This window comes from Nuphar pumila, chromosome 7 (assembly GCF_984573655.1).
Source record: "Nuphar pumila chromosome 7, dmNupPumi1.hap1.1, whole genome shotgun sequence".
Lineage (NCBI taxonomy): Eukaryota > Viridiplantae > Streptophyta > Magnoliopsida > Nymphaeales > Nymphaeaceae > Nuphar > Nuphar pumila.
In genome coordinates, this window is record NC_143255.1 from 30,829,643 (window position 1) to 30,855,364 (window position 25,722).

At 36.2% G+C, this 25,722-nt stretch overlaps 1 protein-coding gene across 1 annotated transcript in view; it reads left to right on the plus strand.

Annotated features, from left to right (window-relative positions):
* Window positions 1–1,009: 1,009 nt before the first annotated feature.
* Window positions 1,010–25,722, plus strand: part of LOC149831748 (uncharacterized) — a 32,583-nt gene continuing 7,870 nt past the window's right edge. Inside the window, exons 1-5 of the mRNA XM_090014094.1 lie at window positions 1,010–1,108; window positions 1,342–1,436; window positions 1,554–1,666; window positions 17,420–17,491; window positions 18,039–18,074. Coding sequence (XP_089870220.1) covers window positions 1,358–1,436; window positions 1,554–1,666; window positions 17,420–17,491; window positions 18,039–18,074 — 300 coding nt within the window. The 5' untranslated portion in view covers window positions 1,010–1,108; window positions 1,342–1,357. The remainder of the gene's footprint in view (window positions 1,109–1,341; window positions 1,437–1,553; window positions 1,667–17,419; window positions 17,492–18,038; window positions 18,075–25,722) is intronic.

Consider the following 25,722-nt stretch of genomic DNA (forward strand, 5'->3'; position numbering starts at 1 on the left):
ACGATATTGCAGATAAGGCAAAAAAACTGTACTCTGTTGCAAAGGACGTTTCGACCTCAATACAGATCCAAACGAAATAATATTTTTTTTTAAATTATAGCCCTCGATGTGTAGAATACTATAATATTTTAATTTTAATTTATTTATTTTATTTTTATAGATATATTAATTTTTTTTTGAAATAAATTGTGATAAAAAATGATGACAGAAAAACCAAGATTAAAATTCATGCAAGATCCATTAAGCAAGAACAAGATTCCAAGATAAATTCATACAATCACTTTTTTTATGCTCTAAACATATTTACACCATTGTATAACACATATTTGCTCAAATTCATGCAAGGGCCGAGCGACCAGATGTGGCCAAGTCGACCCAACCCATTATGGGTTGGGTTTGAGTCAAGGGTTTAGGCCCGAGCTCCCTAGTTGTTGGGACAAAACCTGACCTGTTATATAATAAGCCAAGTCTAGTCTGGGTCGGCCTGCGGGCTAACGGGTCGGCTTGATGGGCTTGATTTGTTTATTAATATAAAAATAAAAAAAATTAATTAATTGCATAGTAACTTGATAATTATTATTATTTACATAATTAATTATATTATTTTTCTAAAAAAGTAAAAAGATAATGAATGGGGTACATGAAAGCCTATTAATTATTTATTATTTACCTAATTAATTGCACTAATTAATTGAGTTTGAGCCAGTCGAGGTTACGGGCTGATCTTAAGAACTAGGCTAAAACTCGACCCATTAGTACGGACCGGCCATCTGCTGGCCGCGCCTCACTTAAAGCCCGGCGAGCCGAGCTTTAAACAGTCCCGGCCCGGCCCGACCCGATGCCCACCCCTCTTACGTAGGACAGAGGTTATTCGAGGGTCTTTATTTGTCCTTTGTCAGAAACATGTAGGTTCATATCAGGAATTTCTGAAACATTTTGCTTGACATAAAATATCTGGCCAAGTGTAGTCTCTATCAGGAAATTACCCTAAAAACTAATAAAAGAGCGAGGCCGGGTTTGACATTTCCGAGTCTGCGTTTCCCCATTCGTTGCTCGTTCTAGCGCGTCGGAATTTTCCGGCCGGACGACTCGCTTTTCCGGCACGTTGGTGAGTTTCTTGACCCTGTGGCGGCATCGCCGGAAATCCAATTTCCGGCGAATACCCCTGCCCCCTCTGACTGTTCGCTTCTTTCCTTGATCTGATTCTAAACCGGTGGAAAGTTGGACGGAGAATCGTGTGAATCTTCCTCTATTCTTGTTGCATCATTCTTTAGATTCATGGGTTTCTTATGTCTGCAATCTCTCTCTCTCTCTCATGGGAAAAACGTTTTCTTGAAACAGGAGTAAAGAGAACGCAATGGGGTTCATAGGGGAAACGGTGGAGTCGATTCGATCGCTTCAGATTAGGCATGTAATCACTCAGGCTGTTAGCCTCGGTACTGAAATACCTTCTTCTTCAATAGTTTTGATATGCTTATGAATAATTCGTTTTTTTTTTGGCACTTTTTTTTCATATATTTTCGTTCTTAAATTTTTGTGATGATCTGCGTCAGGGATGATTGTTACGTCAGCCCTAATAATATGGAAGGGGTTGATGTGCGTCACCGGAAGCGAATCGCCCGTCGTCGTGGTTCTTTCTGGGAGTATGGAACCTGGTTTCAAGAGGGTATGACTTAAACCTGTATGTTTTACCTTAATTTTGGTGCGCATCCTTGTCTTAGATCAGATACAGTAGTCGAGTACTTCTATTCTGTGTTGTGTATGTGTTACTAATTAATCAAATGAAGCCCGGGGTTCGAACAACATAGGGTTGTAGATTAGATTATAGATACATAGCATCTATCTGAAGGATCGTTACGTTACCCGAAATTCAAAGAGAGACATATCATATGACTGGCTGTTCAAGATCGTGGTCGCTAGTATAATGTGGTATTCTCGTTGCGGGTCGTTACTCAAGCTCTATTAAGTTGCTCCTTTCTGAAAAGGACAAAAAACATACTTGGCTATTTTTTTTATGTGTGTTGATGGTGGTCATTAGTTGCCGACCCCAAGTGTTTGGGATGAAGGCGTTGTTGTTGTTGTGTGTTGATGGTGGTCATTAGTTGCTTATAGATTTGATTCATGTATGACCATATTGAGAATCTGAGATCCATGTTGCATTGACATGGACTGGGCTATGGGATAAGCCATGGATACTGGATTTTCATGAAAATTAGGACATGCGAGTTCACTATGCCCTTGTGTTTGGGGGCACGATGCCTGCCATGGGATAGTGAGGTAGCGACCGTGTTGAGAAGTTGGAACAAGGCAAGGCCACACTCCCAAAGTCGGTATCCAAGAGGAGATGCATGGTTGAGTGGCAAAAGACATCAGTTGTGACTGGAAAGTAAAGCCACGTGAAGGGGTTGGATTGTGGAAACTGGAAACCACAAGGAAATGCTTGTGATGCATAGGAGCAGCAAAGCATGCCAAACATGGTTAGGCAGGAAAGGGGAGCCCAAGAAAGTGAGTGCCTTGGATAAGCACTGGGCATAAGAAATACTTTTTGGTTGACTTGAAATAGAGGGCTTTGTGTGAACTTTCTTGTAGGCAGGAAGGACCGTGGAGTCTTACTTAAGTGATGTTAATGATTGAATTTGAGAAGTTTAAAGGATATGAATCAAGATCAGATATTGCAAATACTTTTTTTCTGAGGAAAGTGAATCAGATGAAAGTGGAAGAGAAGCTATAAGGCCTCAATTGCCAATATACAGGAAAACAAACTCCTCCCAAACGTATGGTAACTCTTCAACAAGCATGTTGAAGTTTTGAGTGAGGGAGAGTTACCACATACTCATTGTTGAGCATGGTTGGTTGTTCCTGGAATGTGATTGACGTGCCTAGTGGACGTACACTAGTTTGATAGTGCCTAGGTGTAGCATGGTGCAAGGCATTGATGGTGTGTGAATGGACACGTTTATGGGAGGTGCAACCTTAGTTGTCATAGGCGCTAGGCGGAGCCTAGGCGGTGAGCCCCTAAAAAGGCCTAGGCGGTACCCCAAATAATAAAAAAAACACACACACACACAAAATATGTAAACAAACTACTAAAATTAATAAGAAACATGTATACAACATAAAATCAATCAACAATAAGCAATAAACAAATAATAACATGTCGTCAAACACTGCAAAACAATTATATTACATAACCTGCTCAAACAAATTAAGAATAAATTAACAATTGAATAAACAAACCATACCACTAACAATGTGAATGAACATTATACAAAAAATAAAATCATGTATAAAAAAAATAACATGTCAACAACAATAGACATAATACAAGCAATAGACAACTAAGGTGCATGCACATGTACACACACACACAATCACAAATGAGAATAAAATTAAAATGCACAATATACACTCATTGTCATCTATTGGTTATAAATTAGCTGCAGTCAATATGTTATTTTGATGGCACAAATGTTGTCACCTTTTCTATCTCACTGGTCACTGCAAAGTTCAGGATTTTCTTGTAAATACTGCAAGCTCTATCTCTCCTTTGCCCCAACCTTCTTAACAAAGGGCAAATGAATTACCAAGATGATGATGAAATAAAAGAATATATAGATACATTTGCATATGCTTATAGTTATGTGTATATTATGTATGCTTATATTATATGTATTTAGTTTAATCTAAACCACATAAAATGAAACAATATAATAAAGTGAAGAACATTTTAATCTGATGAAGCAGTCTTTCATACTTTTCTCATGAAAAGAGAAAGATGGTGCTTCTGATTTTATACAGAAAGAAGGATACTAGCATTCTGCTAACATGGTAAGGTTGGGCTAACTGAGCTTGTGTTCAGCCCTTTTGGTAAATGAGTTGGACCGATAAAGACCCTGATTGGCATGGCAATAGTATATTGCATCCCTCACCAGAATCCACTTGAGAAAAGAAAGATATGAACCAACATCTGGTCCAAATGTCAAAAAATTAAACCCAAAGGCATCGGACATAGAATCCCAACACTCAAAATATGTTAGCACTTAGCATTAACAGAGCTGGAAGCCTGGAACTGGACTTGGCTAACTCAACTCTTTCAATTAAGTGTGAAACACATCATAAACAAAAGCCTCTAATCCACGATTGAAGGTTAAAAACGCACAACATACACAGCAACCATGTCTACATATGCAAGTATCATTATGTTATAGTTAAATATAACCAGACGCAAATAAACCAAAACTTTTATTCTAGAATGCAACAATGTAAGCGAGGATGCAACAATAAACCAAAAGCTACATCCTCATCAGAAAACAAATCAATATTCTCATGTACGATTGCAACAATGTATCGGAAACTCATGCATTTTTTATTTTTTACAAGAATGCAACCTGATCCTGCATTAAATGACAATGACTAGAATATCCCTACCAGATGAGATGACAAAAAATAACCCTACAACATTACACACATATGCATACATACATGTGTTTACTGTGTTTATATAAATGAAGAATCCACTGAGGTGAGGGCACATACCAAGAGAAAGGCATTCAATGCTGCCGTAAGATTGACCCCCACACCCCCAGCCTTCAAGTTCATTAACAGCACCTGTAAAATGCAATGGAAAAATTAACAGGTGCTCATATGTCACTCCTAGACACTAGTAAGACATAAATCAAATTAACATACAAGTACATCATTTTCTTCAGCAAATTTCTTGATCACTTTCTCTCGTTGTTGTTGACTTAAAGTGTCATCCAGATGAACAAATGGGAAATTTCTCCTAAAAAATAGCAAAAACAAAATTAAATAATAAAAATTTAAAAAAACTGCAGAACAATAAAAGCAAATGACTAGACTGGACAAGCAACCTAAAACTCTAGACATAAATAGACAAATGACCTAGAAAAGTGCAAAAAATGAAAATGATCGAGAAAAAAATAAGAGATGATTAGGTAGTTAGTAACAAAATTTTGAATATTGCTTCCCTACTTTTCCTTCCAAAGGCCCAGATTTGAATAACTAAAAGCAAGTAAATAGGATGAACCAAAAGGTGAACATTGCTAGCTATTGGTTGCCTAGAAATGAAACTGAAGAAAAGATGTGAGCTGTTGCTAAGTCTCTGCATAGTTCTATATGCATAAATGCATGCAAAACCCAAAAGAAACTGAATCAGCACTTGCATGTATGCTACAACCTAGGAATGCAAAATCACAGGCTGGCCCAAAGTTGCAGTGCCAACCCAGCTTCAATCAACTAACTAAAACATGAGAGAGAGAGAGAGAGCTAGCCATACCTGTAGAGGTCCAGAGGAGAGGAGCCTTCTTCTTCTTCGTGCCCTAGCCTGCGAGAGAGGAGAGAACAGACAGATATTGAGAGAGTAAAAGGGGGAAAGGGACCCCCTTTTCCCCCTTTTATAGTTGACATTAGTCAACGACATGAGAACAAATTTTTTACCGACCTAGGCTTGCACCTAGGCGGTCCCTGCCTAGGTGGAAATATAGGGCCCCACCGCTCAAACCATCGCCCAGGCTGCTCCTAGGCTGCCTTTGACAACTAAGGGTGCAACATGTGGTGACGTGCTTGATGGTTAGGTTGGTAGGTAGGACCGTAGGTGCTCTTGCATGTGTGAAATCGTTGAAATGTTGAAATATGACAATGGGTTGAAAAAAGGTGCTATTGAGTGGAAAATGCAAGACTAATATAATTTACATGCAGCATTGAATGTGTAACATTGGCAATGTGGTGGTTGGATGGCAGATGACAAACAGTAACCACATCCACTAGTCAATGTTGTGTAGTCGCATGAAGATGGCTCATTGTCTGTAATGGTGTTGGATTGCTAGAATATATTGGAGGCAAATCATGCATTATTGGTGGTGTTGAGCAGGTAGAAAACATGAGCAATCAAGGTGATAAAGGTCATTGACTACTATTTTTTTTTGTCATCTCCTTAAAACGTTCAAGCATGTTAAAGTTCATATTCATGTTCATCAAGAAAAAAACAAACAGAATCATAAAGCATAACAAGCGATTGAGAAAAGCCAAAAACCACATTGATTGTGTTCGATAATGTAACGTCCCTAAAAAATCCAACCTTTTTAAAACTTTCTCAAAATTTTTTATTCATTACAAAATTTTGCATGATTCTCGAAAGTAATATGTCAACAAGTTCATCTATGACAACATTCTAACCGTTCCAAATATTAGACGACCCACCTGAGAACAAGTGCGAGTGTATATTAGTCTCCCAGTATCAGATCCAGTACAAAATCATCCATAAACACAACTCAATTAAGGTTATTACTTTTAATATCCTCACATGTAGAAAAATGCAGAAGACAAAATTTATTTAAGGTTTAAGACAATTGAGGAGTTATGTAAAGATTTAAAAATTTCAAACCATAAGCATAACCATTGCATAAGTGAAAGGACAAAATTCAAAAATATTCTCATTCAAAAATATTATAATTCTTCAAACGTAAAGATCTAGACATAAAAAGGTTAAATTGTTACAAGTTTATAACCATAAAAAATTGCCTGGGTCCTCCAGGGATCGTAATAGGTAAGAGTAGAGCCTTCAACCGCGCAACAATCCGCACTTCACTTCAGTCTTCCACGAGGTTATCTTAAATGTTGTAAGGCATCAACCACTTGCCCATAGGAAACCCAAAATTAAACTTGGAAAATACAAATCAAGTTTGTAATGATACAATCAAAGTGTGATTCCCATCATTAAAAAATTGAGGGTCAAGGGAATCCACATCAAAACATGCACATAACGTTCAATTACATTTATCATAATTCATTCCATGGCATTTATAATTACGTAAGTTATTTTCATAAAACTTAAACTCACATTCATTTTCATTCATAACATTAAATATTACATTCATTCATATCCATGACAGGTGTTCACATAAATAAATGGGAATTCACAATTGATAGCATGCTTTAATTTGAAATAAAACACAACAGTCCATGAAAATATAAACTTTCACTTTCTTTATCCTAAAAAAAAGCATACTTATGATTATGATATACATTATCTAAATTATTAATTTTCATGTTCATTCTCAGAACATTTATGCACCTTTGCGTTCAGATAAATATATGGAACAATCCATGATTCGACATTTTCTGTGTGTTTCACACACACAAGCACTTCACGTGCAACAAACAAGCTCGAGACTTATATCAACAGGTCAATCACATGACCATAAACATGTATTTTTCATTTACATGTGAAATTCATATGTAATGAATTATGCAAACCTTAATATTCTTTGTATATTCACATCTATATATTTATGCATATGATAACAATAATTCTAAAAATCTAATTCATTGTTTCTCTTGTTTATTCAGACCCATCTGGTACAAAAGTGGGTATAGACATCCAAAAATAACCATAGGAGTATTTATTATTTTATGTATCTTATTTGCGCTCCTATGTTCTTTCCCGAGTGATTCAATTCTGCAATGCAGCGGTTGGGAGAATGGACCTAAAGTCGCAGATTTTGGCTTACGCCAAACCAAAATCATCGGCGAAAAAATTGAGTTTGCATCCCTAACTCTGTAGAGCTGTGGTACCACTACCTATGACTCATTGATAGACTTGTTCTCTAACCTCCGTGGGAAGGGGACAAGAGGCGCCTTCAACCTTCAAAAACTCAATATGTCTCACGAGGCTTGTACCGCCCTTTCCTCTTCTGGGAGGACAAGAGATCGCGATGGACCCAGCCATCTCAGAGAGCCCGGCTTCATCGACGCCTCAAATGAACCAATGGTTCGGGGTTATCTTTATTATTAAGTCATAGGTCACAGTCAAGTGTCATTATCTCAAATGATATCCCTCTCATGTCTTCATGCATGATATCAATAGTTCATGCCCTCATGCATGACTAAATAGTCTACGCCATATGCATGACTTGATCTTACGTGCTCTCATGCATGTACATGATATAATCATAATTTTCATGCATGATCCTATCGTGTCATGATTTATGCTATACATGCTCTCATGCATGATTCATTTCTGACATGCTTTCATGTATGATATCAATTACAATATGCCTTATGCATTATTCTTTCACATGTATTTATATGCATGAACATATGATAGATGATTTAATTTTTTTTCGTACTTAACATATATCAAATCATAATTCAACATACAAACATGATACATGTTAGAACATATCCATATTCCCACACATGATTCATTTATTTCAAGGCATACATTCAAATTTCATACTTTATATACGTGATATGCTTTACCAAATTATCATATCATACAGGCATTCATGGTAGACATGTCAAATCACAATAAATCATGCAACCTATGTCACATGGGTGCGGGTGCGGCGCAATTCCAAAAAATTTGGACACGGGGACTCGGCTATATATATATATATTAAAAAAATATATTTTAAATATATATAATTATATATATATATATATAACAATAAATTAACACATAAAGATTATAAAATTTAAAGCAAAAATAAAAAAGCAATTCTTAACAACACAAACTTACTAAAATATAACACATAAAGAAGCTTGTGAGTGTGATAAACAACAAAACTTATCATAAATCTACCTCATCGTCTGAATTAGAGGGAAGAACAGGATCGAGGTAGTCCATGTTGAGAATATGCAAATTATGTTCTCCCTCCAAGTCAAAATATTCTGGATTTACATCCCAATTCTTGGATGGTCCACAACTGCATCAAAAAATTACTATATTAGTATCTAACTTAAAACTTTGAATACAAATATTTAAGCACAAACTTTGAATACAAAGAAAAAAAAGTACCTATACTCTTCTTTGGTGCGGCGAGAAATTAATCGTAGATTTGACTGAACATAAACCAAATCCTCTGCTCTTTTACTAGTGAGTTTGTTTCTTTTAATGTTGTGAATTTGAGCATATGTACTTCAATTTCTTTCACAGCAAGATGATGTAGCAAGTTGGGATAACAACTTCATTGCAAGTCGTTGCAGATTTGGTGTCTCTGATCCATATGTTGCCCACCAATTAAGGGGATCTTCCTCGTCCCTTGCCACGAGTGCTGCTAAAGAATCAAATCTCCCAGTAGAAAACTTGCCAAACTCATTATTTACAACCTTAAACATGTGAGGATCATTAAAAAGTCTTCCTAAACATATCATTTTATTTCTTGATATCTCAGGATCTTCATTTGGAGAAACACGACCAACACCTGCTGTCAACCATTTTTTTGCATAGTATTTTAGATTGAGAGAGTGTGCCATGCAATGCAAAGGTGTATTGCTTTTATTCCATCTTCTCACTAAAACTGAATGTACATGATTGTAAAATTCTGAATCATCAAGTGCAATATCTTTCTTCTCATGTTTAAAAATGATACTTTGAACTTTTTCAATCATATTGTCTCATATTTCATAAATTCTATGAAGCGTGGGTACATCTCTGTCAACTTCTCTCAACATTTCCCAAATAGGCACTATAAATTCAATAAAATATGTAATTTTATCCCACCAAAAATCATCACAGATGCATTTTTTGATAGCTTGAGCCTTGACATCATCTTCAGTACGATAAAAATCCCAATCTTGATCAACCACCATCATCATCAATGCATTCTTGAGTTGCTTAATTCTTTTCATCATAACAATGAGAGAAGCAAAACGAGTTTCAGCAACTTGAGATCAGAATGCCTATATTAAATATAGAAAGAGCATGATGATGGTTTACAACAAAATTTCTAATATTTCGAACATCATGCTCTATTTCCTCAATCCATAAACATATTTCATGTGCATGTGTATCATCTTTTGATGGATTACATATACTTTTAAGTGCCAAATTTAAACTGTGTGCTGCACAAGGAGTCTAAAAAATATGTGAATATGTATCTTTACTTGCCAAATTCATTCCTGCGCGACTGCAAACTGGAGCATTGTTAGTAATGATTTGCACCACACTTTATTCACCCATTTCTTTTATCACTTCGACAAATAATCTATTTAAATATTCAACATCTTTATACTCTTCAGATGCATCATCAGTCTTCAAAAAGATTGACCCATTAAGTGAGTAAACAATGAAGTTTATCAGTGGTTGCCTTCGTATATCAGTCCACCCATCAGAAACAATCGACACTCCATGTCGTTTCCATGCAAATTTTTGGGTCTCTAACAAGTCTTCAATTCTATTTTTTTCCTCTGCAAGAATGACTGTTCGTAGTTTTTCTGAACTAGGAGGCACATAACCACTCAAATTACAATTAGCCAAAGATGTAATCATATCTTTCCAGTATGGACTTCTAGCTACATTAAAAGGAATTGAGCTTGAGGAAAAGAATCAACCAATCTTTTTATCAATTTCTGCTATTGTCGTGTTTTTGAATGACACTTGTATTGTTTTATTGCTTTTCATCTTTCTTTTCTTTAAAAGCTCTTCTTGTATATCACTAGCAACAGGAAAAGACAAATTAATCGAATCGCTTCTCATCTTTGCAATTTTCTTCTTTTCAACTTCCTTTTGTTCTTTTTTTAATTGCTTTAACATGTCTTTGTCAACCCCAGAACATGCCCTAATTCCTTGACCACGAATATGCAAAAGATGTGCTTTCACACGCGTATAAGAACCTCTGAAAACAGTTTTACATAGATTACAATGAAACTACACATTCCCACCACCCCCACTACTAGCTTTTACCCCTTTTGTCACAAGCCTCCAAAGTGGTTGAAAAACTTCTAATTTAGGGTTAGAACTTGAACCAAATGTATTGACACTACCGCTAGAACTCGCCATTATATCTGAAAAGCGAAAATTGAAAAGAAAATAAGTAAATAAAATAAAGTTAATAAGCACTTCAAAATAATAGTAATAGGAGCTCCAGGTTCGTTCCCCCTGTGCAAATCAGGTTCAAACCAGACCCTCCTCTGCAAACCAGGTTTGAGATAGAGGGCCTACCCCCTATCTAACGCAAAAAGGAGGGGCAGGGCAAGCCCCTGCTGAACCTTATCAGTGCCAGGGGCTTCGCCCTTGCCAAAAAGCCAAAGGCAGCAGGGGAAACGAGGAGGGACTGAGCCTCTCCTCATTTTCCTTTTGTTCGGCAGGGGTAAGAAGGAGTGGGGGAAGGAGGGGGCTCGACTGACAGGCCGAGCCTTGCCACGCTGGACAGAAGGGAAACGAGGGGCCGAGCCCCTCTTCTGTGAATCGAAGGCAAAGGGAGGGGCCGAGCCCCTCTTCTGCGAGCATAGGGTGCAGGGAGGGAGGGGGGGGGGGGTCCTGCCCCTCGTTTCCCTTCTGTCCGGCGTAGCAAGGCTCGACCTATCAGCCGAGCCCCCTCCTTCCCCCACTCCTTCTTACCCCTGCCGAACAAAAGGGAAATGAGGAGGGGCTCGGCCCCTCCTCGTTTCCCCTGCTGTTCGGCGGGGCAAGGCTCGGCCTGTCAGCCGAGCCCCCTCCTTCCCCCACTCCTACTTCTTACCCCTGCGATAAAAGGGAAACGAGGAGGGGCTCGGCCCCTCCTCGTTTCCCGTGCTGTTCGGCGGGGCAAGGCTCGGCCTGTCAGCCGAGGCCCCTCCTTCTCCCCCTCAGCCCCTCCTCTATGAATCAGAGGCACAGGGAGGGACCGAGCCCCTCTTCTGCGAGCAGAGGGTGCAGGGAGGGGGGGCGAGCCCCTCTTCTGCGAGCAAAGGGTGGGGGGGGGGGCTGCCTGACATAAGCGAAACGAGGAGGGGCCAAGCCCCTCCTTTGTGAATAGGAGGCACAGAGACGGGCCGAGCCCCTCTTCTGCGAGCAGAGGGTGCAAGGAGGGAGGCTGCGAGCAGAGGGTGCAGGAGGGTCGACATACCTGTTGAGTGTTGACGGAGGGGGAGACGGTGGCTGGCACCTGTGCGTACCGTCGCCGGAGTCTGGATCGCCGACATGGGTGTAGGAGAAAGCTGCAGGGGCTGAGGGGGAGAGGCAAAATCGAGAGGGTAAGCCCCTCCCCCTGTCGATAAACCACTTTTAGGGTTCGACTGCAGATGAAATTTGGATCTGGGTCGGGTCCCGAAGCAGATTCAAAACGTATTTTAAAAATCAAAATAGACATTTTTGGACTCGGTCAAAGTTGACCGAGTTCAAAATGTGGACGGACTCGGCGTTGACCGAGTCTGGGCCGAGTCCGAAGCCGCACCCGAGTCCACACCCGTGTCGGGGCGTGTCGACTCGGGTGCGGCGCCTCCTTAGCCGAGTCCGTGTGACTTGGCATGCATCACTCATTTCACACAATGCATGCTCAAACATGTACCTGCAGCAAACAGACTCCATATTCCGCTATCTAAAATCATGACGAGCATGATCTCTGAACTATAACAAGAAAATCACTTCTATTCCAATACATTCAAATTATGCTCAGCATGATATTCGAAGTAGAGTCACAATAATCCTAAATATCCACAAGTGGCATGTGTGAGCAGGAAGGTGTTGCATACAATAAAATAAATTCGTTGTGCGATGCATTTGCACTACATACCTACCACGGGTAAACATCGATTTGCAATTTGCATTAATTTCAATGCACATTGCTTTTCTTGCCGCAAACGATACTTAGCAAAAAGTATCATTTATTTTCTCATTTTCGTACCTGCAAATCAATTGGCACAGTGCAATATATAAATCTCTAAGCATTTTTTTTAATATTACAACTAAACTATTAATTTCATCTAAGCACATTCTATTTGCGAACATAAACTATACACGTGTACATGCGAAGACCGCATTCACGATGTGCGTGTTAACATGGTTAACTACGCACATTCACACACTCTCTAGTGCATGTTTGTGATACAAACTATGAAATTAAAAGCTTATCTATAACGTGTATAAAACCTATTTCGAAACAAAGTTTCAAACATGCATATCCCGAAACCTTTTTGAAACCTTATTTGTAAACCACAATAAAAAATTGGGATTCGATCTCATATAGGCGTTTCACCGAACACTTAGCGTACGACAAAATTCTCAAGACGTACTCACTTCGGAATTATACATGCTTAACAATGTTAATACACTACACTAATCATGCTAATAACAAAATAAACAAAATTACTAATTTAATTCATGAGAAACCATCCAATTAGGCATTTCTAAACTTGATTTGCTAAATCTGCACTACGCTATGATTCTTACGCAACCTAGTACTAAAATACACTACATTAATACCAAATAACAAGAATTTACATTCTACAAATTTAGTTTAGGAATCCTACCATTGCGATACGAAGAAAAAGTAGCGGGAGTTAAAAATCAAGAAGTCCCGCGAGAACTGCAACCGATTTGCCGTGTAGGCAAAACACCGAATACTTGGTGTGCGACATGCAACAACAAGCAAAAACACAAGAATATGGTCAGCTGAGCGTCTTTTCACAGTGGGAGAGTGCTACAGTGCTGCACAGATAACGAAAAACTTATCGAAATATGTTTTCACATACAAGCGGCAAAATTTACAATGTAAATCGGTAACCCGATTGACGAAAACCACAAAACAACATAATAAAAAATCCAAAACAAGATTGGACAGCTGTGTGGAGCATCTCTACAGGTCTGCACGCTGTCCAAAGCACCACCACCGCGATGACATAAAAAACCAGGCACCCAATTTCAAGGAAAAAATAGTATTCCCTTGAAATCCAAACCAAAACAGGGAAAATACGAAAAAATATTGGCTAAGAGAAAGATACACTTGCTGTCATGGCTGACAAGGCATTGACAACAACCCGACACGATTCCCAATGCTGAGAATTGGGCACGCAAAATGAGAAAATTTGAAATCACTGAAATCGACAATTAAAGGCGCCAATACGAAAAATAAAAACACCATTTGGATCATCGCCAGGAGCATGAAGAATCGACATGCAAACCCGTCCATCAGGATAAACATTTGGATGCCGCATTTTTGATGCAAACCTAACTGATGGAGGACTGTTCGCATAATTGAGTGGGAGGAAGATCATGATTGCGTAGAAATGGCCTCCATTGCTGGACCCCCCCCCCCCCTCAAGACCGATTGATGAGCATGAACAAATAAACAAACACCCAAGCAAAAATCAAACAAGGAACAACTCTTCCCTGCACATCGCGAACTCCGATAGCAAAGTACACAATATCATCGCAAACAATTTAGAGAGTGGATGAAGAACTTCCAAACTTATTGAGGGAAGCAACCAATTTAACTAAACAATACAATCAAAATTCCCCACCCCAACGACGATATTCGAGCCGACCCACAGACGATGTTCACCTAATTTGGCACTTGCAGGGCCATCTGGGTGGCAACTGGTTCTTCCAACTACCAAGGGTGACCCGACAGAGGTCGGGTGCCTATATCGACAAAAGAGGGGGGCAACGAACAGGGTTGATGTCAGCAAACCCAAAGGAGAAAGAGGGAGAGTTACCTGGCAGTCGTGGCCGATGGATGTCCGATTGGTGGCTGGCGAAAGTGGCTCCTACTGGTGGTGTCGTTGTGACAAAACAACAACACGAGAAAGTGGGGAAAACCTGTGAAAAAAGGGACTGACATTGGTGGTGGATTGTGATTCGACAGAAGGGGAGGGCCGACGTTGGTTGGCCGGTGGGAACGTGGCCAGCGTCGGTAGGGAGTGGCAAGAAGAAACTGAAGGAAGGGAGAGGGTTCCGTTGGAGGGAAAGGGTAAAAGAGGAATGATAAGAGAGAAGGGGCATGAAGGTGAGGGCTTTGGAGAGAAAAAGGAAGAGAAGAGTGGTGAGGGTTGGCTGCATGAAAGAGGTTTCTTCACTAGCAGCGACAATGCCCTAATCGCAAAGATAAAAACCAATCCAAACCGGGTTCCGATATGGGTTCGGTTTGGTCTGGTATTATCCCACTCTAAACGTCAATAATTTTTTTTTAATACGGACCTAAACCTAATTAACTAATACAAATTATTATTATATATATTTTAAAGAAATGTTTGTTTTAAAACAAAATCATGTTTGAAAATATAATATAATATTTGTTTAATTGCATGATACCCTTAAAATTAAATGTTTGGATCGATCCATTTGGATCTAATCTATGTCACGCAAACTCTTCTAACAGGGCACCACACCCGCATGGCACCCGCACCCATGTGGGTGCGACACTTGGACACAACTTCCTTTGTGTTAGGTGAAGTCAATCACACTGAGGTCCATTTTTGTCCAAAAGTAGATTCGGTTAACCCTAACCAAGTCCAGTTATATCTACATTATGTATATAAATACATAAATGCACACAAATACACGTAGGGTTAACTTAAAAACTGTTCAAAATTATATATATACTCTCCCCGCACTCCCACACCCAAGTTTTTTTAAAGTGTCGAATCGCCGTATCCGTATCCGCACCCGCACCCGCACCTATGTGACATAAGATCTAATCAGTATAGAATTTGGGTCTATTTTAAAATCCCCCAATTTTTTTCCAAATTAGTTTCTTACGCTTTATTTGCATTAATTACTTATCTAGATTTAAATAGTTCAAGGTTTTGGTATTTTCTAAAATAGTAATTTATTGATTAGAGTATTTCTCATAAATTATTTTATGACCAAAATACCCTTTTAAGCATTTTTTCTGAAAACCATTAAAATGTGTCTTGTTAAGTTCAAAACACCTCGAAAACACCTAGATGATTTGTGACTCACTAAAATAATAAATTTTAATAATAATTTAAATGTTTTAATCAATATTTTGTCTGAAATAATACTTGAAATGACTATTTTACCGTTATTAACCAGAACTGAATAATTTAGTGTGTATAATACCAATACTTGCAAATAAAAAAATAAGAGTACATCTCTAATTCATCGATAAAGCTGAGTTCTTTATTTATTTATAATCTCAAAAATCTACAGGTTTTACAGATACATGTCATGTCACCTAGATATGTGGCTCAAAATCATGTGCCATTTTGACATAGATTATGATGTTACATGAAGAGTGTTGACTTTTGTCGGGGAAAGTTTTCACAAAGAACTTGTTCAGTTGAACATCTTTATTGCTTCAACCACACATGTCAACCCCTAGGCTAAGTACAATGAAATCTTTTATTGATCATAGCCATCTGTTCTCACGTTAAGTTTCTACTTGGATGATATGTTTACTCTCTATCTTTGGGCATGCCTTGTTATCCGTAGTTTGTCCAACCATTTTCAAACATCAAACATCAGTGGCTTGTGCCCTTCATCTTTATTTAAATGTGGCTTCCTCAGGTTGCTTCTTTTACAATCAACCAGTTACTTCCTTTTGATGCCTTCCTCTTGTGGAATTGAAAGAAATTTATTTTATGAATCACATAAAAACTAGAGCCAGTATTCTGTGAAAATATTTAGTATGTGTTAAGAAATGACCTTGAATCCTTGATCCTGTTGGCCAGTATGAAATTTCTATTCCAGGGTTGGCCTTAAATTTCTGGAACAATGTATCCATTTTATTCTATCTGCAGCATTTCATTGTTGCTCCAATTATTTTTTCGCCTTTTTGGTGATCTGTGCCCTACTTTTTTTGCTTCCTTGAGACTGCCCTTGTTCTGACTTCTACTTAACCACAACCTAATTAATGCTAGCATTTCCTTCTCCATACCCTTGTATGGACTTACTGATTTGATTCCTTCACTGCTTATTCGAACACAAGTTGCTGAAGCTGTAATTCCCTTCTAGCTATTGATATAGGTGAAATAACCTCTTTCAGTTTGAACAGCATATAGTAGCACACATTTTCCAAGTTGAATTGAGTGACCAGACAAGCCAAGGTAATGCCGGATGTGAGATGTTATATTAATGTGCACTGAATTCTGATCACAGCCTACATAAGGATCCAAAAACTACTCTACAAGTTCTATATGCTGGGATCATTTCATACCTAACTATATTCATCACACCTGAGTTCTCCCATCTTCCTGATCTTAGAATTTTTCATCTGGTTCTGGCCACATAATCTGGAGTTCTGAATCATCCTGATAATCCTCAACCCTGACATCTTTTAAGTCACCAAAGGTCCATAGGAAATGCAGTTCCTTGCACAACTGCCTCTCTCAAAACATTTTCCTATAAATCATCAACTTCCAAACATGTTTGGTATCAATGGACCAAGCTTATTCTTCTTGTAAGTTCCAGTATCTTTAATATTTTTCAGGTAGAAATTTTGTTATTGGCTGACACTGGCCAGAATAGGTTGCTTTCTCTTTTTTTTTGATGTAATTGTCATACAATTGTTAGTTATTGACATTAAATTTTATGTTTTTCTGTTGATGAATATGGTATCTATTTTTTATTTTTCTTATTTTCTGCTCAATTGTGTTTACAAGAACGACATTTAGCTCCTTTGCTGGGGCTATTAATTTTTTTATTAAATTCTCTTTCTGACTATTTGATGTCTTGTAGGGTGACATATTGTTCCTACACATGAGTAAAGATCCTATTCGAGCTGGGGAGATTGTTGTGTTTAATGTTGATGTATGTTTCCTTTTGGCTTATACTTTACCATGTTCAATCGTCTACAGTACTCTCTCTCTCTCTCTATATGTGTGTGTGTGCAAAGGCATATGTATAACTATTTAGGCTGGTAGTCAACCCCAAAATCAGTGGTGGGGTAAGAAACATCTCTCACCTGGGAAGGGTTTAAAAAGTAGAGAGGCTCTAAGGAGAGACTGAGAAAAGTTATTCACTTGTGTTGACATTGGGCATGCCAGTATTCTCCTGGGCTTTTCTTTCAATGAACTTTCAGGAACGATCATGATAGGTGGGAGAATCGAGGTGCTACCCAGCCTTGCTTTGGAGAAATTTTCATCTTTCAAGACATCTAAAATTGTCTCACCACAGTCACACACACACACGCATAAATATATATAATTTCATTGGTGTACACATTTCTTTTCTCTTTTTAATCTTCATTTATCCTGCTTTCCACTGATGTGCTTATTAGGTATAGAATCACACAGTATTGATCATAGATTATTTTACTTGCATGTTCTCAGACAACATTCTCATTACTTTGGCGCAGGGCCGCGAAATTCCAATTGTCCATCGGGTAATCAAGGTGAATACCCATGCTTAGCTTCTTCCCTTCATTTTACATCTTAATTGTTGGTATTCAAATTATTCCATTTATTCTTACTTCATGTTAGTCCGAGTGGTGAAAACAATTTATGGTTATGCATAAACCTATTTCCTGCTTGCAGCTTGTTATTGCACAAAATGCAAGTCTGCCATTATTGGGCTCTATAAGCTATAATCCTTCAGAAGATCCTACACTTCCTAGAACTGTTTAATAAATAAAATTGTTGTGTTTAGTTTTGCACAATCCTACATGAAATGGATTTTTTTCTGAATTTGGAGGCAAGAAATATCTTGGAAATGGGTAGCTTAGGGTTATAAGTGTTTTCATGTCTGCAAAAATGTTTGCATGACCTGATTTAAGAACAAAAAGCCAAAGTGGCCAATCTTAAACAATTGTCAAACAAATAACTCTTTTTCCCTCCGGGAGAAATGATCACCTTGTATGACAGGCTATTAGTATGATGTAATCGTCATGAAAGTGGCGTGGAATCCAAGGCACTCAAAACCCAAATCTAAATACCAACATGCAATACATATGAATGAAAAATAAATACAACAAACACAAAACTTTATGAATAGGTATCTTCGTTAATAATGAACCTTGAAATACATAAGCCAAAAGAAAAATATTACACAAAAACCTCACTACACAAATACACTCACACACATGAACCTAAACTACCCATCACTCTGTCACCCATAGGCATACACACCCCATATATATATAAGGAGAAAAGAGAGGAAGGGATAGAGTAAAGAGAGGAGAGCGAAAGTCGTCTCTAGCCATTGGACTAGAAATCTAGTTGTCGGGCTTAGTTCCCAACACAAATCTAGCTGTCGAGCTGAGTTCAACTAGATTGTTGGACTTAGTTCCCAACACAAATCTAGCTGTTGGCCTGAGTTTCCAACTAGTGTAAAGTTAACTTTAGTTGACTTTACAATCAATATATATATTATATAAATATATACATATATAATATAAAATATAAATATTATATATATGTATATATACATACAAAAAGGATAGAGTAGTCTTAACACCCCCCTCAAACTTATGGTGACTCACCGTGAGTTTGCAATTACAAAGAACCCATTACATAAAATGTCTTCATTGACTTCATCAAGTTCTTCCATTCGTTGCTTCCTTAAAGGATGCTCTTGATCTTCAATCATATTCTCTATTATGTAAAAGGTCTTTAGGATCTTCAATATCATTAATATTTGAGAATATGTAAATAGAGCTAACAAAACATCCCAACTATACACATATATCATAAAACATGAAAGATTTCAAAAATAAACTATATCCGTTATATATGATGGAGGATGGCCAAATGCACAAAAAATAGAATATATAAAAAATATTTAATAAGACAATTTAACAATTTTCAAAATTATTTTAAAAAATCATTACTTTTTCAAACACAATAGTCATTGAGAGACTCACTTCAATAGATAATTTTAAGAAAACATAGTTCTTAATTCACAAGAGAACATAATTGTATATGATCAAAATGAAAGATGCATGCATAAAATATCTCAAAGAATATTAATGCATAAAAGGCATGAGATATGGAATTTTCAAACAACATCAATAAGTAACTCACAAAGGAGTTTAACTCATAAGATCCCACAAAGGAGAGTAAATTTCTCATAGACAAATTTCCTTTTAAGAACAAAACATTTTACATAGGAAGATATAATGATTCAAATCATTCAATAAAGATCAAAACAAGGAAAATATGATAAACATTAATCATCTATTTCATTTTTAGAAGCAATATTAATCGTGCAACTAATGCATATATGAATGAACCATGAAATAGTTTAGAATCAATGAAAAAGTCACTTATGGACCAATTTCAAGAAATCATTTCAAGAGATAACAACTTACAAAAAATATGAAGATATTTAAAATCCCACAAATATCAAGAAATGTTTAAAACAAGAAATCTCACAATGGAGATATACACCATTAATTCACAAAGAGTCACAAGTAAAATATAAGAGATCTTTCATTAACTTAGAAAAGCATTAATTTAATTTATGCAAAACACGCAAGATAATCAATCATGAAACAAATTTAAAATATCCTTGATAATGCAATTAAAGCATATGCAATGCAAAATGCATGAAAATATTTCAATAACCATTTCCCTTAAATGAGTTTAGAGATTTAAAAATCACATAAAACAAAATGAATGATATTTGCAAATCTTAACACTAGTTTGACCACCACAAACAATCACTTCACAAGACTTTCAAACCTCAAGAATCATGTGTATCAACGACTAGAACAAGAGTATAATCACAATGCCACTAAAGGGTTAAAAAACACATAAAAGTGTAAATAACCGTCTCTTGTCTACATAAAATGACATTTAAAACAAGTGTATCAACGACTAGAACAAGAGGATAACCAATGATTACACATAACTCACGACATTGAAAACAACATCTCTTGTCTACATAAAATGACACTTAAAACAAGTGTATCAACGACTAGAACCAGGGCATAACCAATGGGTGCACATAACTCACCACATTGAAAACATCTATTGTCTACATAAAATGACACTTAAAACAAGTGTATTAGCGACTATAACAAGAGTATAATCTCAATGCTACTTATGTGCTAAACAAACACGCAAAAATGTGAATAAACATCTCTTGTTTACATATAATGACACTTAGAAATGAGGCATAATAGGAGGAAACATAAGAGGCAAATAGAGCTTGTAGGGAAAACAAACTAATGTTACTAAGAAAAATAAGGATATTAATTTTAACAATCCTTCGAAACACCATGGTTTCAAAAATAGAGTCATCACAAATAAACATAATTATAAGCATCTAACATAATAATAATGGCCAAATAAACAAATGAGTAATACAACATACTCATAAAATCAGAGATCAAACAACCGTCAGTTAGAGCCGAACTATAAGTCAACAATCTAAATTGACAAACAACGATATAACTCACCCCAATAGTCATCTCTAGTTTAATCAAAGCCAACATGGATTCAGAGGCCAATCAACTATCAATCAGACTCAAGATAAGTGACAACACGTTACTCATAACCCTTGGAAATCTAGAATAATAAGATGACATAAGGTACACATATAACTCACCTCAACGGCTAACCCTGACCCAATAACAACAAGACCAAATGAAATGATGCATCATACAAAGTTTCATGATGGACTATGGCAACAAAGAACTCATGAAAATAAATTGCAAATAATGTGAGTTGGAATACAATAAATGACTTAAAAATCATTATTTCAAATCAGTTTCAATAAGGATTTTTAGGATATGATGTAATCACATACAAACAAGTTGTCAATTGACAATATATCATAAATCTTGTGCAAGCAAAGGCAACCAAGATTATATAAAAAACAATAGAGAATGACCAAGGAGCTTGTTTACCCTAGATCATAAGTCCACTAAGGGACCAAAAAACAATATAATCAAGTAAAAGTTGCAGAAGCACGGACACAAAGATTCCAAGTACCACCAATCGCTAAGAGGCACACGAGTTTAATACATAAAAATGTACTAGCTTTTTATAAGAAAAAGGCCTAACGAAGGGGCATGTACATATATAGGGACTCATTAAGAGCACATCATGGATGTTTACAAAGAGATCATATAAAATATGTAAAAGAATGCATTCAAGTACGTGATAATAAAGCTTGCTCATCCCATCCAATATAACAATCACAAAGGCTACTCATGGCATATACCCAAGAGTATAAAGCAAGAGGTAATATTCCATCAAATATAAGAATCACTCATAAATTTAAACCATCAAAGATCATACTCAATCAATCATTAATCCTTTACAAAATTATTTTGCTCAATAAGATGGTTTTAAATATAGCAACAACTTGAAGTCAAACATTGATGTCACACAATCATAATAGCACAATCTCATGAGAGCCTATAAAACATTCATGATATTTCTAAACAATTTATAGCCTCTACGACTTAATGAGTAAATCATTCAAACGTTTAAAGCATATTTTTCGACATAGAAAATTCACATAATATATCAAGAATCATGTTTTTGAACTCAAAAAAACATGTAGACACATTCACACGATGATAGAGAGCATACAATATTAAGGAGTACAAGAATATATTCAAAATATCATGCATATCACAAGCTAAGATTCATCAAAACGTCACAATATTAAAAAAAATCACAAGAAGATTCATGTGAATACACTCATTAAGCATCATATAAGGGAGGACATATTATAAAATTTAGTATTTTGCAAATCATAAAAAAACATATAAGATTTTAACAAAACACATACTTTTTGCAAAATACACTTATCTACATTCAAATATATATATTTTATGTTTATGCAAAACCATATGTCAAGATACAATAATTTTTATAAATTCTACTTTCAATGGATTTATTAAAAACATATTCATTTTAAAATAATTTCATTTTAAAAACATGTGCCATAAAGTCACAATGTACATACCGGAATGAGAAGGCCTTAAATCCAAGCCATTTAATAAGTCAGAATTTTTTCTTTGAAACACGATCACGAACAAGACTCCAAGACCATGATGTTTTTGCTCTGATACCATGTCATGAAAGTGACGTGGAATTCAAAGCACTCAAAACCCAAATCCAAATACCAACATGCAATACATATGAGTGAAAAATAAATACAACAAACACAAGACTTTATGAATATGTTGTAAGGAAGTATGCGGAAGCACAGAAACACTAGCCACTTGAAGGCTTACAAGATTACAATCATACAAGTGCACATGCACAAGTCCTCATGGGACAATACAAAGATCAATAAGGCAAATGAAAGATACACAAAAAGTAAAACTTATAAGCCTTTTATTGAACAAGTGCTTAATACAAGCATTATACACAAGGGGGGAACAAGCCCCATATATATACACAACAAGAAGAAGAAGAGGATCATTGGGAGCTCCCAATGGAGTCGTTGGGAGTCCCCAACCACTCTATGGTCATTTTGACCATAGAGCCCCTAAGGGTCCTCTAAATTACATTTTAAGAAAATAAAAAATAAGAAATAAAAAATAACAGTTTTAATAAAAGTTTTATTACATGAGTGAAATGACAAAAATACCCCTATAGAGTATATACCTATATAACTGAAAATAAACATATATATATACTATATACTATATATATGTATATACAATCTTAACACCCCCCTTCAAACTTACAGTGTAAACACCAAAAGTTTGTTGAGAAGAAAAAAGAAACGTGGAGCAACAAGAGGCTTAGTGAAGAAGTTCACAAGTTGAAATTCTGAAGTGACAAAAGGCAACTCGATAGTTCCTGTTAGAAATTCATCACAAACATAATGGCAGTCCATCTCGATGTGCTTGGCGCGCTCATGAAAGGTGTGGTTGCTGGCAATGTAAATTGCGCTTTTATTATCGCAACACATCTTCGAAGGTTTGGAGACGTCAACACTTATATCTCTGAGAAGATTTCTTAACCATAAAAATTTCATAGTTGTAGTTGCCATAACTCTGTATTTTGCTTCAGTGGAAGATAATAAGACCTTTTGCTGTTTCTTGCATCTTCAGGCAATCAGAGAATCTCCTAAAAATACACAAAAATCAGTAGTTGAGATTCTATCATTGCGATTTTCTCCCCAATTAGCATCAGTATAAGTAAGTAAATCTAAAGATAAAGATGATGATTGAAAGAGCCCGTTAGTTATGATATTTTTGATACATCTGACGATCCTTAATACAACACTCATGTGTAAGGTTGTGGGAGCATGTTGAAACTGACTAGCAAAGTGAACGACATGAGCGATATCTGGTTTGGTGATAGACAGATAAGTGAGAGACCCAATTAGCTGTTTATAAGGTGTGGGGTCTTAAAGAAAAGTCTCATCTTTAAGTCTTATTTTAGCATTCACCACTCCAAGAGTTTCCATAACACATATATCTACAACAAGTTTCATTTGAGAAAGTATGTACCCTCTGGGAGAGTATGCAACTTCAATTCTTAAAAAATATCTTAATAATCTTAGGTCAGGCATATCAAAATTATCTTTTAACACATTTTTAACATTACTAACTCCCTTTTTGTCATTCCTTGTTATAATCATATCATCTACGTAAAGTAAAAGGATAACAATGCTAGTACCTATATTTTTCACAAAGAGTGCAATGTCAAAATAACATGAACGAAAACCCAAATTAGTCGTAACATTACTGAATCTATTATCCTTGGGAGCTTGTTTAAGACCATGCAAAGCTTTTAAAAGTTTAAGAGATTTTCCTTTTTCAATGTCAAATCTCGGCGGAGGATCCTTCTTCATTTAGTTTTCCATTAAGAAAAATATTTTTAACATCTAATTGGTATATAGGTCATTTTTTAGTTGATGCAATGGCTATTAGAGTCCTTACACTAGTCATTCTAGCTACGAGTGCAAAGGTTTCCTAATAGTCAATTTCATATTCTTGTGAGTATCTTTTAGCTACTAACATCGCTTTATATCTCTTTAAACTTTCATCACTTTTGATTTTAACTTTAAAAACCCATCGGTATCCAATAGGTTTCTTGTTTGGAGGTAACTTAACTACCACCTAAGTTTTTGCTTTCCTAAGAGCATCTAGTTCTGTATTCATGACTTCAATTCAATGAGGAATATTTTTAGCTTCGTTAGAGTGTGAAGGCTCATGATGTGAATGTAAAGTTATTAAGCAAGTCCTATAATTAAGAGATAATGTCTCATAAGAAACAAACCTATTTGGTGGAATAAATTCTTCTACTAGATCTTCTAAGAAAAGTTTCTTCTACGAATTCATTATATTGAGAAAATTTTTCTAAGGCACTAATAGGATTATTTTGCTCAGGCTGGGTATAAACTTAAATATTTTTGGAAGAACTATCAATGATGTCATCACTACTCAGTGATGTTCCAATATTAGAATATTCATGATTTATATCATCTATAATTTCATAATGATTCAAAGAATCATCATTGGCATGCATATCTTTCCTTGGAGAGAGATCGTACAAAAACATATAGTCCATTTCCTCTCTCTTATTATATTCTTCAAAACCATTTTCATCTTCTAAGAATGTCACATCTTTGGAAACATAAAGTTTGTTATTTTTGAAATCAAATCATCTATATCCTTTTTTATTTTCACCATATCCAATGAAAACACATTCAATTGCTTTTGGAGATAACTTGTCTCTTGTGTAAAAGCACAAAACATTTACAACAAAAAATTCGTAAATGATTGAAGTCGGTCGTTATTTTGAGAAGTTTTTCATAAGGAGAGATATTTTTTAAAGTGGATGATAGCATTCGATTTATTAAATAAGTGAAGTTAAAACAACTTCGACCCAAAAATTGATGGGAATATTTTTAGAAATAAGTAAGGTTCTAGCGATTTATACTATATGCCTATGTTTTCTTTCCGTTAGCCCATTTTGATGTGGTGTCCTAGGGCAAGATCTTTGATGGCAGACTCCATTTAGTTTTAGATAGTTTTGAAAATCATTAGATAGATATTCCTCACCCGAAAAATAGATATATTGGTTTAAAATTAATTCTTAACTTTCATGTGAAATTCTTTAAAAAAG